At 55.6% G+C, this 14,822-nt stretch overlaps 1 protein-coding gene across 1 annotated transcript; it reads left to right on the forward strand.

Moving 5' to 3' along the window:
- Positions 1-608: 608 nt before the first annotated feature.
- DEXI (Dexi homolog) lies at positions 609-13,462 on the forward strand. Its single transcript, XM_082714147.1, has 2 exons — positions 609-1,565; positions 12,796-13,462. Exon 1 carries the CDS (start codon positions 1,130-1,132, stop codon positions 1,415-1,417), a length of 288 nt encoding a protein of 95 aa, XP_082570273.1. The 5' UTR covers positions 609-1,129; the 3' UTR covers positions 1,418-1,565; positions 12,796-13,462.
- Positions 13,463-14,822: the final 1,360 nt, after the last annotated feature.

The raw sequence follows: 14,822 nt of genomic DNA on the forward strand, positions 1-14,822 counted from the left end.
TTCAAACATGGTTTACAAAGCAAAACAGGAAGCAACCCCACTGCCACAGGTCTGACTTGCCTGGGAATCTCTTTATTCGGGGGTCCCTGAACCCTGTTATGCACCTCCTCGCGATGCACCTGTTAAGGACCTTCTGGCACCCAGAATTTGGAGAGCCGAAGGAGGCCCTGATTAATCTTTCCCACCAAGGAAAATTGCCACTTTGGAAAGTCCTAGGTTTTCACCGGTAAATTCACCGCTCCCCTACCCCGCCTCCTTTTGACAGGTAAACTGAGTTCCAAAGAGGCGTGACGCATGTCCAAGTTCAGAGAAGGCTGCTGAAGAGGCTTGGAGCGGGGTGCGGGGGGGTTCCCTTCTGCTACCTTAACCTTCAGCATCTGTCTAGTTTTGAACTGTGTTCTGTGTCGTTCCCCTCCCGCTACTCCATGGGGGATGCCCAGAGCCAATTGGATTTGAGACCTGGGCGGAGCCCGGAACCGGGGAAGCAGCTCAGAGGCCAGCGCCCCCGAGGGGCGGAGCGAAGCGGTACCGCCCCCGGACGGCTCGGGCCAATGAGCGCGGGAGTCGAGTGGGCCAATGAGCGCGGGCAAGGGGCGGCGGGCCAATGAACGCGGGGCGGCCCCGGAGGCGGTGCTCGGAACGCGACCAGGAGGGCGACGCGGCGGCCGCAGCCATGGGCGCTGGGCCTGCGGGGGCGCGGAGGGGGCTCGAGGAACTGCCGGGCGGGGCTGGAGAGACCGCCGCCGGGACTGGCCCTCGACGCTGAGCCGCGGTGGGATCCCCGCCGGCGCTGCGAGGGCCTGTGAGCTCGAGCGAGGCGCATCGGAGGAGCCGGACAGTCCCCGGCCACCTCAAGTGTGGGGGGGTCTTGCCTGGCCGCCGGGAGGATCGAGAGGACCCTGTGGGCACATCTGGGAGTGCCTGGACCCCGCCGGGTACGTTTCAGAGGCCGGGGCGCGTCCTCAGAGGCCGCCGCACACCGGCGGGGCAACCGCCGGGGCCCAGCGCCGCCTGGGTCGAGCCCCCGGGGCGCCCCTGGATGGCTGAGCTGCCCCCTTGCCGGCCGCCCGGGCGCCGCAGCGGCTGAGATCGCTGGGATCGCCGGGCCGCCGCCCTCGCCGCCCCCTGCATGCCCGGCGCCCGGGTCGCGGCCCACCTGGACGCGCTGGGCCCCCTGGTCCCCTACGTGCCGCCGTCGCTGCTGCCCTCTATGTTCTACGTGGGCCTGTTTTTCGTCAACGTGCTGATCCTGTACTACGCCTTCCTCATGGAGTACATTGTCCTTAACGTGGGCCTCGTTTTCCTGCCCGAGGACATGGACCAGGCGCTGGTGGACCTGGGCGTGCTCTCCGATCCCGGCTCCGGCCTCTACGAAGCCGAATCTGAGCTCGATGTCTTCGATGGTTACTTGGAGTAGGCTTGGCTACCGTCCTCCCCTCCCCCCAACGACCCGCACCCCTCGGCCTGGACCAGCCGCCCAAATCATGCCGCCGCTGCTGGTTGGGGGCATCGTCGGGCCAGGGATGGAATCCCCAGGACGAGGCCGACTCCGGCCTCCAAGACCTGTAAGTGCCCTCTCTGCACCAGATGAGTGTGGGTTAGGGGTGCTGGCGAAGAGGATGGCATCTGCAGACCAGACACGCACCCTTCCCCCAGGCTCCTGGAGGTGCATTCCGATGCCAGGAATGGCCAGACCCCTGTCAGGCCCTTAGCTGGGGCTGGAAAGCTTCCCCTGATGAAGGTGACAGTTGTTGCAGAGGGGAAGAGAGGCAGAGCCCAAGGGGTGTTCGGGTTAGCCATAGTACGGTACCTATGCCACAGCTTGTAGAAAAGCCTTTGCACCCAGGTCCCTTTGAGGCAGAGCTCTCAGCTTCTCCCTTCTGCCTCAGTCTGGCTTGGTGGTGACCTTGGCTTGCTGGGGATTCCCATAGTCCTGGAAGGATAAAGACTTGGAGTGTCAGAAGAGGTAGCAAGCCAGGCAGTGACCACCTTTGTCCTGTGGCCCCTAGGGGACGGGGTAGAGACTCAAGAGTAAGGGCCCCGGCTGAAGCTGCGAGAGGAGAAACCTCCTTCTGCAAAGTCTGCAGTTCCTTTTGGCCTTGGGTTTGCTGCTTCTTGGGAGTCGTGTTTCAGAGTGCCCCAGCTCGGCAGGTCTGCAGCTTGCATCTGCAAGGACTGCCAGTTTTGCAGGTTCCTTTCGCAAACCAGGCAGGCGGGGGCTGGCTTTGCCTGCAGTGTTTGCGAGGCCTCAAGGAACCCTTGGGCCAGCAGGAGTAGGGACCACAGGATCTTTGCACTGAGGTGTTCTAGGCTGCAACCAGGCGGCTGTGTGTTCTGCCCCACCCTGTGTGTTGCTGGGAGGGAAATGAAGGTCCAGGAAGGAGAGGGACTTGGCCGAAGTCTCAGGGCTGGGAAGAGAGGCAGCTGAACAAGATGAGAGAAAGAGAGAGAGGCAGGCTGTTGGGTCTGGTGAGGTTCATGGGACTTGCAGGCACTCTTTGAGCCCCTCCACTGGACAGTGTGCAGTGTCACTAGGCACAGGGCCTGAGTGGGAGGATTGAGATGGCAAGGGCTCCTTCTAGAAGACGGACACTAAAGCCACTTCCCCCAAGCAAGCTGAGTTAACGCCCCTCCTCTGTGGCCTTCCCTTTCCAAAATGACCATAGTCAGAGGGAATGCAGGGTGGGGCAGGACCTGCTAGAGGTAGGCTGAGGGCTGGGGGCTCCCCCTGAGAGGTGGACAGTGAGATTTCTTTGATAAAAGCTTCATTTGAGCTCACTGAGACCTTAGCCAGAACCAAGTGCCAGATGGAGAGTGGGTCAGCTGCCCTGCATACCTACCCAGTCTCCTTGTCTGCCTGTCTGCCTGCCTGTCTGCCTGCCTGTCTGCCTGTCTGTCTGCCTGCCCTCCATCCATCCATCCATAAATCCATTCTTTGATTGAACAAATATTTATGGAGTACCTATTGTACCCAGTAGATAAACACAGTGAACAAGAGAGACTTAGGTGTGACCTCCTGGTACTTGGTGAGAAACGACAAGCAGATTCCCAAAGAAGGTGATGAGATCTTTTGTGAGCCACGAGGACATGGGCAGTGCCTGGCATCTAGTAGACACTCAATAAATGTCTGTTGAATGAGCGAAGCAGAAGAATAGAGATGGGCTGCTTTAGAAAGGGGGAGGGGGGCCAGAGAAGGTCCCTTGAGATGACACAGTTCGCTGAGCCCTAAATTGGTTGCAGGAGCCAGACTGAAGATCTAAGATCTGGGGAAAACCAATCAAGGCAGAGGGAATCTAGAGCCAAAGCTGTGAGGTGGGAGAGTTGGTTTTTGCAGCAACCAAGAAGAGGCCAGTGTGTGGCTAAGAGCAGCCCAGGAAGCGGTCTGTGGGGCGGGTGGGGCAGACCATAAAGGACATAGGAGGCCATGGCCATGAGCAGTGGGAAGCAGGAGGTGACACAATTTCAATTCACAATTTGTAAAGCCGACTTTGGCCATTGTGGGTAGAATCGGCTGTTGGGACAAGCATGGAAGCGGAGAAGCCAGTTAGGAACTATTCAGTTGCTCAGGCTGGAGGTAACGGGGGCCTGGATAGGGCAAGGTTGCTAAAGATGGAGAAACACAGACTGAGAAGACCTTTTGAAGGCAGAACCTGAGGAATCCATTCAAAACCTGGACTGAGTATTGATCATCGCCCATGCCCCGTTCTAGGCCCTTTGCGTATTACTCAGTCAGCTGTTCAGCAAACTTCGCTTCTGCGTGCTGTTCTACCAGGCCCTGTGCTAGGCCTTGCAGATCCCAAAATGAATCCCTGCCTCCAAGCCAAGCGTTTGACTTTCAGACAGTGTATGTCGGTGTCTTATTTTATCTCTTCACCACATCAACAGAAACACTTCCCCTTCCAAATGAAAACATTGGCAGACTCTGAACCAAAAACTGAAGCCCAAATGCTCCGACAAACTTTGCAGCAGAGGCTGTTTGCACAGAAACGCCAGGCAGTATGTCTCAGGGACACCCTTCCTTGCAAAGCTGGGACACCCTTGCAAAGCTGTCAGAGGGCCTGGTCCCGAGCTGGGAGGTAGGGAGGCCACGGGCTGGGGACAGTACTCAAGCCTGAAGAAGTGGGGAAGCCACGCACAGCATTCCTTCTCGCCCAATCCAAAAGCCAAGCCAGGGTGGTCCCAGAACCAGGGAGGCCCAGGCTGGGGGAGGGGAAGGGTGGCCAGCAGCAGGCAAAGCCTTTGGGAGAGCTCCAAAAAGGGTCTGACTGTACCTCAGCTCCGGGCCCCTTTCTGGAAGCGAAGGAACCTCAGTAGTCAGATCTCATTATTTCTGGCTTGGTCTCATGTGGACATATTCTCATGTTACACACCAGAAGGTCATGGAGGCACTGGCTGAGGGTATGGGGCATGCGTGGTCGTGGGGACTGGGGTGGATCTCAGGGTGTACTCACTTCCCCCTCTCTCTCTTTTTTCTCTTGGTGTGTGCCCGCACAGTACCGTCCACCCAACGTTTGTTGAGCACTTACCAAAGGAGGTGATACTGGGGTTGGGATCATAAGCAAGAACCTGGTTCAAATCCCAATCTCAGCTGTGACCTTGGGCCTGTTCCATATCTCCCTGTGTCACTGTTCTCTTCCCCAAAATGGGGATAATGACATGTTCCTCATTGAGAAGATTGAGTGAGATACATATAAAGCTCGCAGACCTTCCTATGTACAGTAAGCGATATAGTAATATACCACTGCTGGCATAAACAGTCAGATACAATGGAAAGTGTGTACACTCGGGCCCTTGCAAGTATATAAAACTGCACGTGCACTCACGAGTGAACACTTAGATCCCCGGATGAGCCAAAGATGACTGTCTGCCTGAGTGCTGGGCGGGTTCAGGTGTGGACGGCTGGGAAAGACTACCGCTCTGCCCTCTCGACCCAGGACCCCCCGGGGCACCTTTCCCACTGCCTGTGGTCTCCAAAGGCCACCAGCTCTGGAGCCCTGTCGGCCCTGCAGTTCTCCTAGAGTTTTAATCATTGCCTGAGGGGCAGGAAGTGGGGAATCAGGAGCTCCCTCTTCCTAGGAGGGAAGGCCACTTCCCAGGAGGGCCACTGCGGCTGGCCTGGGAGCCAGGGAGCGTCCTCACATCCCAGCACTTCCGATGCGGAGGCGGAGCAGCTGGATTGATCCGTCCCTGCTCCTGGCACAGAGTGAGGGAGGGCTGTGGGAGAGAGCCTGAGTGCACCGGAAACCAAGAGCCTGCAGAACGTTGCCGCCTGCATCAGCGGTGCCTGGTGTAGCTCAGATACCGAGCTAGGGTAACCGGACCCATCAGTCTGCTTACTATAGGGTCTCTCAGCTTCCCGGTCCTGACTCAGAGCCACAGCTGCTGTTTCTGATCCAGCTGCCCTGGTCCCTCCGTACCAGAATGCAGCCTGTGCCAGCAGCAGAATACCCTGGCTGGTGTGTCACTGCCCCACTCAGAAACCCAGACCTTCTGCAGGGACATGGGCCATGGATTGAAGTCTTGGGAGAGCCCACCGGCAGCTGGTAGAGCTCCTGCGGGGAGTGAGGGAAAGAAGAGCAGTCAGGGTAGTTGGGGGACGTCAGGCGGTCTCCCGTAGCCGGGGTCCAGACGAGAGACAGGTGCACCCCAGGCCTGGCTGACTTTCTAGCTCTGTCCTAACGCAAGGCTCACCTGGAAGCCTGCTGGGCACAGGGCGCATGGGTGCTGGCTGCCCCTGTGGATAGGAGAAGGCCCCATTAGGGATCTCAAGGGATGCCAGCCGTTCAGCTGCCTTGGCCCCGAGGTATGCAAACCGGAGGTTTCATCCAAGAAGGACCCTCACAGTCCTTGTGTCAAAAAAAAAAAAAAAATGAAGTCCTCCTTTCGACTTGGCCATTCGCATTCCTGATTTATCTGCTGTCTTTCCCCCGGAACTTCTGAAAGCTTAGCCTGTTTGTGGGAAATCAAGATCACAGTTAAAGGGACAGGCAGCATTATCCGCATCGCACAAATAAAGAAGCCGAGGCCCAGAAAGGAGAAGTGAGGGGCCAGGGAAGCAAAGCTGACTGAGATAGCAGAGACCCCCTCCCCAACCTAGTGCCGGGCTTACCCAGCCACAGGGGGCCTCCGGGAAGGGGCCCCAAATCCCATCTCGGAATACTGCTCACGGCTCTTCTAGGCCTGCTGCACAGAGCTCACTCCTTTTTGCTGAGTTTCTTAAATAAAACTATTTTGAAATAACTTCCCAAGTATACAAACGTTGCAAGAAGAGTGCAAAGAAGTCCCCCCACCCTTCACCCAGGGTCCCCAGTTGTACGGATTGACATTTTTCCATATCTGCGCACGTAGGCAGTGTGTGCTCGTGCCGTGTACGTGCGTGTGTACGTACACACCGATGTATAGCTTGTTTTTCTGAACCATTTGAAAATGATTGCAGACATTGCATTCCTTTACTCCCAGATATTTCCCTGCATAGCTTCTTAGATGGAGGACATTCGTTTCCATAATCGTAGCACAATGGTCAAGATCAGCAAATTTTAACACTGATGCAAGCCCAAACCACCCTAATCTGTGACGTCTGCAGATCTCACCAGTTGTCCCAATAAGCCACCTTTCACAATAAAAGGGCAGTGTTGAGGTCCCGGATCCCACCACCCAGATCACCCTCTGCCTTAATTATCTCCTGAGCTGCCGTCAATCTCATTGTTATCTTTCACGACCTTGAAGTTTTGGAGGAGTTCAAATCTGGCATCTGGTGGACTATCTCTCTGTTTGGGTTTATCTGATGTTTACTCTGGAGATTAGGCTCAGATGATGCACTGTTGGCAGGAACCCCACGGAGAAGGGAGTGCAGGGCAGAGAAGGGAGTGCAGGGCGTCTGGGAGACGCATGACGTCTGTCTGTCCCACTGCTGGTGATGTGAACTTGGATGGTTTGGCTAAGGTGGTGTCTGCCAGGTCTCTCCGCTATAAAGGTGACTATTTCTCCCTTTATAACTTGGAGTTACGATTAAATCCATTAGTTTTAGAACTTTGTTTTTCAAAAATCTACTTTTTTATGTGAATTTGTTTTTAAAAAGAATGGCGTGTGGCCGTTAACAAACGACACTGTCTGACGGTGTGTCAGACCCAGAGGGGACTCAGCCCCAGAAGCCTCCCCTTTCCTCCCATGCTGGTCTCCTCCTCTTGGGGACCCATTTCCAAGGAGGATGTGTCTCTCTCTGCCTTTAACACAAAGGGGGATCTGGATGGGATCTCGGACCTCAGCTCTGCTTTTTTTTTTTTTTTTTAAGATTTTATTTATTTATTTGACAGAGAGAAATCACAAGTAGATGGAGAGGCAGGCAGAGAGAGAGGAAGGGAAGCAGGCTCCCTGCTGAGCAGAGAGCCCTATGCAGGACTCGATCCCAAGACCCTGAGATCATGACCTGAGCCGAAGGCAGTGGCTTAACCCACTGAGCCACCCAGGTGCCCCTCAGCTCTGCTTTTAGAAGCAGCCCAGGGCTATAACTAGTACCCGGTGAGTCCGGTGATCTGGGGCCCTCACAGTTGCCATCCCCTGCCCCCAGCCTGGGGAGTGAGCTCTAGCTCCACACCCTCCCTCCCCCAGAAAGGGAAGGTTTCATTCCTGGGATTCCTTCCTGGGGTGGGGGGGTTGGCTAGGTGGTTAAAAATAAGGGCCTCTCCCACATCTCCTAGCTTCCCCTACACGCCATCCATGAGGCAGGTGGGGCAGGGCTCCTTAGCTCCATTACACAGGGAGGGAAACTGAGGCTTGGGGACGTTCAGTGACTCACCCCAGATACCCAGCTATGACGTGGCCCATTGGGCCTCCTAGCCCCGCTCCAAGGGCTTCCTGGAGTGAGGTCCTCTGCCACAGGGGAGGCTGCTAAAACACTGTTGATGCTCTGTCGCTCCTGGGCACCTGCTACTTCCCCTTCTGACCAGAGAAACCAGGCCCAGGCTCAGTTTTGCAGGCCAGGGGTATCCGGCTAGAGCTAATGGTTCCATTTTCATCATACTTGTTTTTAGCATTCCCTTCTCTTTATGACCAATGATTCTGTTGTCTTTTAAGATTTTATTTATTTGAGAGAGAGCAATCATGAGCTCAGGGGAGGGGCAGAGGGAGAGGGAGAAGCAAGCAGGGAGCCCGATGCGGGGCTCGATCCCAGGACCCTGAGATCATGACCTGAGCCAAAGGCAGACGCTTAACCGACGGAGCCACCCAGACACCCCAGATGATTCTGTTTTTTATGCATGATAGTGACATAAAGGTCCCTTTTAAAAATTTGGAGTTAAAAAAAAAAAAAGGTGCCTTGATTTAAAATAATGAATAAACCATCATCTGGGTATTTCTTAGACGTGGCAGGACTCATGGGCAATCCCTGCCCTTCAGAAGGGCCTCACTAGGATGCCTGGGTGGCTCAGCGGGTTAAGCCTCTGCCTTCAGCTCAGGTCATGATCTCAGGGTCCTGGGATCGAGCCCCGCATCGGGCTCTCTGCTCAGCAGGGAGTCTGCTTCCTCCTCTCTCTCTCTCTCTCTGCCTGCCTCTCTGCCTACTTGTGATCTCTGCCTGTCAAATAAATAAACAAAATCTTTAAGAAGGGCCTCACTAAGTCTGAGGCCCCGACCAGCTGGAGACACGTTCTGGACCGAGAATCTTCACTGAAACCCGTAGCTGGTACATGCCAGCAGCTGACATGTAAAGCAGAATCCTGGTGGGAGAAACCAATCCTCGTTTCTCCAGAACACGGCCTTCTATCAGGGACCCAGGTAGTCGGGCGTCAGCTCCTTTCCCATCCCCCTCCGGCCGCGACCTCTCAGACTGGCCGAGGCAGAGGTCCTTCTGCCACACGGCCCATCACTGAGACAACAGTGGGCACATGGGGCCATTTGGCTCTGGGTGACATCTGTCTTTAGCCACTTGCATTGGCCGGTTGGTGGATGGGAAAGAGGAACGAGCAATGGGTTTTCAGCACACGAGGTCTTTGGAGGGCAACAGGGCTCCTGTTTTCTGAAGGCCCTGAGCGCCAAGGAGTCCCCCTGCCTGGTACGGTCGCTGGCTGGAACAGGTTGGGAGGAGGCGAGGGGCCACTGCGGACTGATGCCTTGTGTATTGTAGGCACTCCCGTGACATGATTTCGTGTCCTCCCAACAGCCTAATGAGGTGGGCACTGTTCTCCTCTTTTGGATGAAGAAAGTAGGCCCAGAGAGGTCATTTGCCTGAGGTCACACAGCTAAGAAGGGGCAGCACCGGAATTCCCACAGATAGGCCTTGCCCTGACTGCCCCTGAGGAGGACCGTGGGAAGACGCCTGTCCAGAGCATCAGCCCCTAGTACCCCTAAGACACAAGGGCCAATCCCAAACGAGGCAGCCTCTCCCCAGAGGCAGTGAGCTGAGACTTTGCTTCTTAAAATGGATCGAGGGCCCCAGCTGTCATTCTTAATGACAGAAATGAGTCAGCCGGCCACTCCCCCTGTCCAGCTCTCAGGAATCGCCTGGAATGAAAGGTTACAGTTTCCCAAAGAAAGAGGAAGGGGGTGGGGGGAAATAAAGCCAATGGCTGATGAATTGTAAGTCATGCTCTAAAGGTGTTAGAAGGTTGGAGAACCCAACCTTGGATTCTGCAAGCTTTCAGCCCTTGGCTTTTGATGCCTGCACGGAAAGAGATGAACCTAAGATCAGACCACAGAGGTTCAAATCCCGCCTCTGCCCTTTGCAAGCTGTGTGGCCTTCAACAATGACTGAAGCCTCTCTGAGCCCCATCTGAAGTTCCCAATGATGAGTCTGCCACCCCACCCCCATCCCGCCCCCGGGGTTCTGAGGTATACATGAGCTAGAACAGGAGTAAAAGCAGATAGTACAAGGCGAGCGTAGAGTGCTTGGAAATTCCACCTGTTTCTGAGATTCTCAGGATTCTCCTGGTGGGGTGGGGAGCAGGGGATGCTGTGAGGCCAGACTTGCAAGTTAAGGAGCAACGGGAGTGATGAACAGCCAGAGTGGGCAGCACAGGTGAGTGGTCTCAGGACATCCTCTAGCCAAAGACGCAGAAACCAGGGCTGTCTTCCCCTTGCTTGTATGACTCAGGGCAGATCCCCACCCTGTCCGGGCGCTTTGTGGAAGGAGTGGGACGGAACCCTAATCAGGGTTCCCCAAAGCCCCTGTGACACTGCCAGCAATTTTGGCTCTGTGGTCTGAATTTCCATCTGTGTCACTGTTTTCTTTCAACGGGCGCTTTTTTTTTTTTTTTTAAAGATTTCATTTATTTATTTGACACACAGAGATCACAAGCAGGCAGAGAGGCAGGCAGAGAGAGAGAGGAGGAAGCAGGCTCCCTGCTGAGCAGAGAGCCCGATGCGGGACTTGATCCCAGGACCCTGAGATCATGACCTGAGCCGAAGGCAGCGGCCCAACCCACTGAGCCACCCAGGCGCCCTCAACTGGCGCTTTTTAAAGCAAAGTAGCGCCCTGAAAGGACAGGGGCTTGGTGCTACTCTCAGAAGTGGAAGGCTGGCCTCACCATAAATAGGTGACCCCGCGGATGGCATAGAAGAGACAGTGGTAGCAGGGCCAGCTGGAGCCGGCGCCTGCGGGGCCCTGGGCCTGGCCAGACGGGGATTGGCGCGTGTCGGAAACGCGTTCCAGCCAGACTGACGGCTTGTACTGGTGGCAGACACCAAGACTGGGTAAGGAGTGGGTTCCCCTGCTGGGGGTGATTCTGTCCTCTCTGATACCCGCCCAGTCTGCACAAGTCTGAAATGGGCTTAAGTATGAACCGCTGCCTTGGAGATGTCTGGAGTGAGCCCTGCTTTCAGGGGTACCAGCACTAACCCCCACAGGGATCCCCAGGGGTTCTTTGGAGCGGACGATTAGCAGAAGGTGGATTCCTAGTGAGATGCAAGGGGAAGCCATGGATGCCCTTCTAGAGGGCATAGCTCACCAGTGCTCTGGCCCAGGACCCAAGGACTTGGCCCGTGTCATCAGTGGAAGTGAGGGAAGGTCTCCGCAGTGGGAGGGGGTGTTCCCAGCTGGCCTCAAGCAGGTGAATCCGGCAGGTAGCACAAGACACTTGGCTGAGTTGGTCCTTCCTCCTCTCTCCAGCTGTGTGTCCACCGTGGCCTGCCGTCTTGCTCCCTTCCCCCACCCTGTACCAAACTAGGGCCTGCTGTGCCCTCTTTGCCAGCCTGCCAGCTTCATGCAGTCTTCCCGCACTCTGAGCTCCCTCCGCCCCTGTGCTCCTCCCTGTCGGGTGTCTTACCTTGGGCTGCGAATGCCCACCAGGTTGTGTCTCAAAAGCTTGGCTGCATGTATCGTGGGGTCCCCAGCACCCAGCTTAGGCCTGGCACGCAGGAGGGATGAAATTAGGTAGTGCTGAAAATCTCGCCCCGTCTTACCGTGTCTGAGCCTTCATGTCTTTGTAAGATGAAAATCCTAATAGTATGTCATTCCAGGAGTTTTAGGAGGGCTGAATGACGTGGTGTGTGTAACGCTGCCTCTCAGGTTCAAATGCAAGTCATTTATTGGGGAGGTGATCCCAGGAACTACCAGGAGGGAGTGGGTCAGTGAGACAGACAGGAAAGGGTTCTGTCATCCAGTAGGTCCCTGCAGCCCTGAGCTCAGTCCTGCTCTGGAACTCCAGGGGCCGGGACAGGTGGGGAGTCAGCTGTGGGGTGCAGCTGATGGGGTGCTGACCTTCCTGGTCGTCATTGGCTGGAAGTCAGCTCTGGGGAGACATGGGCTCTGCCTGCACTTCAGCCCGGGAGTCAGGTGGGCTTTGGAGGCAGGTCCCCCACAGGTGGAAGCCGCCCGATCAGCGTGCCCTCATGGGGGTGAGGACTGGGGCAGGGGGTGGCGGCTACCTGATAGTGACAGTTTCTACCATTGTCACCATTCCAGCACCAGCTGTGCCTGTCACTTGGCTTCTCTGAACCTTGGGGAGATGAGCAGTTCTCAACAGAAGCTGTTCTGCCCCCTCAATGTGCCCCTTGGAAGTGGGGCGAGGGTACATTTTTCATTGTCACCGTGCCCCGGAACGCCACTGGCATTAGTGGTCGGGGACCAGGGATGCTGCTCCCAGTCTTGCAGTGCCCAGAATGGCCTCCCGCCCCAGAGAACTGTTCTGTCCCAAAGGCCCGTGAATGATAGCGCATGTTGCATATCTGACACACAAGTTTTAATTGGTGCACGATGACGTTTGCAGAACGTGTAATCGGAGTTGGCCATGGAGGGGCAGAGAGCTAGGGCAGGTGGCTAGGCCTGGGAGTTTAAGATACTGCAGAGCCTCTGGCACCCAGCTAGACACAGAAAGTGAAGGGCCCGGGAAACGTGGCAGTGTGGACGATGCCATGTCCCGGAAGGACCAGCGCAGCAGGGCTGTTGAGTGGCTTGGCTGAGGCCACAGCCTGCGAAGCAGTTTCCGGGCAAGCTGGGAGGTGTTGCCAAGCCCTGCCCACTGCCCCGAGCTTGCTCAGCTGCCCTGGGGCTCAGGTCAGCCAGCAGACCCTGCCTGACCCCTGAGCAAGCCCTCCCTCCTCCGGTACCAGGATGCGTCTCCTCCCTCCAAGGAATGGACCCTCCTTCCTCTCCCAAATGCAGTTGCACTGGCTGTCCAGTCCAGGGTCCTTAGAAATCCACCAAATTCATTATAAAGAGTTAATAAAAGTTGTAGGACAACACGCCCAGCCTGCGTCTGTCTGGGGTTTCTGATGGGAAGGAGGAAGGCTGAGGCCACCCTATAGGGTGACAGTGGGATGGTGCTTCTGTGCTGGTAACACCCCTTCTCCCTTCTCGCTTAGGCCTGCTTCCCCCAAAAGCTCCGTGCCAACAGAGAGGTTTCCGTCCAGACCCAGGAGGGTGGGGCGGAGAGATTGAAACTGAGAGCGGAAGCCCAGAAGGCCTTTGCCCCTGCCCGAGGGGAAAGTCAAGGGCGTCCGAAGACCTCCCCCGCCCCCAGCGTCGCACACACGGCCTTGCCTTGGCTTATGACCTTTCGCAGTCGCGATGGATGTTTACAAGAACCCAGCCAGAGCCCGCCTCGCCGCTCCTCACCCCCGACTGCACCTGCTTCTCCCACTTCATCTTCCTAGAGAATACTTCAAAGCGCGGACACACACGGAAGCCACTCCCAGCTCCTTCTGAAGCCCGCGGAGCCCGCAACCCAGCCGGTTTGGGCCCCAGGCTGGTCTTAGACGCAATGACTAGTTCAGGGAGTAAGTCGGAAGGAAAAGAAGCCACAGACGGTGACAGAGGCCGAGGGCCGGGTGTGACTTATTCATTTCAAGTTGCTGCTTCTTCATCAAGTTGCCCGAACTGAGACATCACGCCGGGGGAATGCCGCGTCGGCCCTCCGGCCGGAAATATTTTTTGAAAATGTGAGTGGTATGCATACCTGATGTTGATAAACCTGTAAAAGCAATACTTAGGAGGCTGACTTCTTTCAATTAAAACATGTATGCAACTCCAGACTGTGGGGGCCCTGCCTCTTTTTTTTCCCCCCTTTTTTCTTTTTTTTTTGAGATCTGGTGAAGGAGCCGTTAGGCAGGACCTCTCATTCCACAAAGGGCGGAAGAGTCCGAGAGGAAGGGAAGGAACAGGTGAATTTGGGTTAACCTGCAATTTCATCAGAGAGTAGCTGTGGTTCTCCATTCTGCCAGTGCCCCGTGATACTCAGAGCACCCCCACATACACACCGAGGTTAACAAGGCACAACGATTGGCTCCGTTGTGTGAGTGAGGTCACAGGTGAGGGAGAGTCGTGCACCCGCAGAACTCCAGAGAAAAAACAGCCCCAGCACCCCTTGTCTTCCTGTGCTAAGAAAGGGTGCCAAGGGCCGTGTATAGAACACACCGGAGAGGCCCAGGAAGAGAGGTGCGCGGGCAAAGGGAGAGGTTTCCGATGGGGGAGAGGCCTGGGGGGAAAGCTGAGCATTTATTGAAAAAATGTATTAAAATGGGAATCATGCCATCAACATACAGCGTGACTCCAGACAGTTGCCCTGATTCCTCTGGGGATCGCTCCTCCCACCTGGAAAATGGCGCTGGGAGAGCTGTCCCAGCGACACGGTGCCTGTGCCTGTGCAGACCCACCCCTCTACGGAAACCAAAAGGCGAGTTTGCATCTCCACTCAGAGCCTCCTCTGCAGGGGTGTGGCCTTAGGCAAGTCACATCTGTGAAATGGGAACAGTAATTGACATACTCTCATAAGATGACTTTGTGCTAATAATTACAAAGGTGCCCCACTGGGATGACATGGCTTGGCATCAGGACTCCCAGCTTGGCAAGCAGAGTCCACACTGATTTGGAGCCCCCATTTGCCCCCTTCTTTAGGTATCTTTGTGCAGTGCACGGACCACCCAACGATACCAGACAGCCCTGCCTAGGGAATTTTTTTTAATTGACTAAAATACAAGACTTTCCAGAGCAGGAGCTTCGAGCATTGTACTGAGTACCTCTCTGTGTTCTCTGTGCATATTTGTGGAATGAGCAAAGCATATAAGCAAAGTTGCGGTGAGGACCATTCATTCCACAAACATTTATTGAGCACTTACTGTGTTCAGGCAGGCACCTTGCAAGGTACAGAGGGCACAGCAGTGAACAAAGCAGACAGGTGAGCTGCCCTCTGGAGCTCACATCCTAGGACAGGAGCAGACAACACAACAAAGAAGCATGAAAACAAGAAACTAATAACCAGTTTGGAGAGTGGGGGTGGTGTGTCTATTTGATAGGGTGGTCTAGTAGACCTTCATGAGGACCTGTCCTTTAAACCAAGTCCTACAGGATCAGAAGTTGCCCACTATGAAGGGCCTGGGAAGAACATTCCAGG

This window comes from Mustela nivalis (genome assembly GCF_964662115.1).
Source record: "Mustela nivalis genome assembly, chromosome: 19".
NCBI classification, from domain to species: Eukaryota; Metazoa; Chordata; class Mammalia; order Carnivora; family Mustelidae; genus Mustela; species Mustela nivalis.

Bases quoted from the DNA above. Each gene is read 5' to 3' on its own strand.
- DEXI (XM_082714147.1), top strand. From the start codon at position 1,130: ATGCCCGGCGCCCGGGTCGCGGCCCACCTGGACGCGCTGGGCCCCCTG.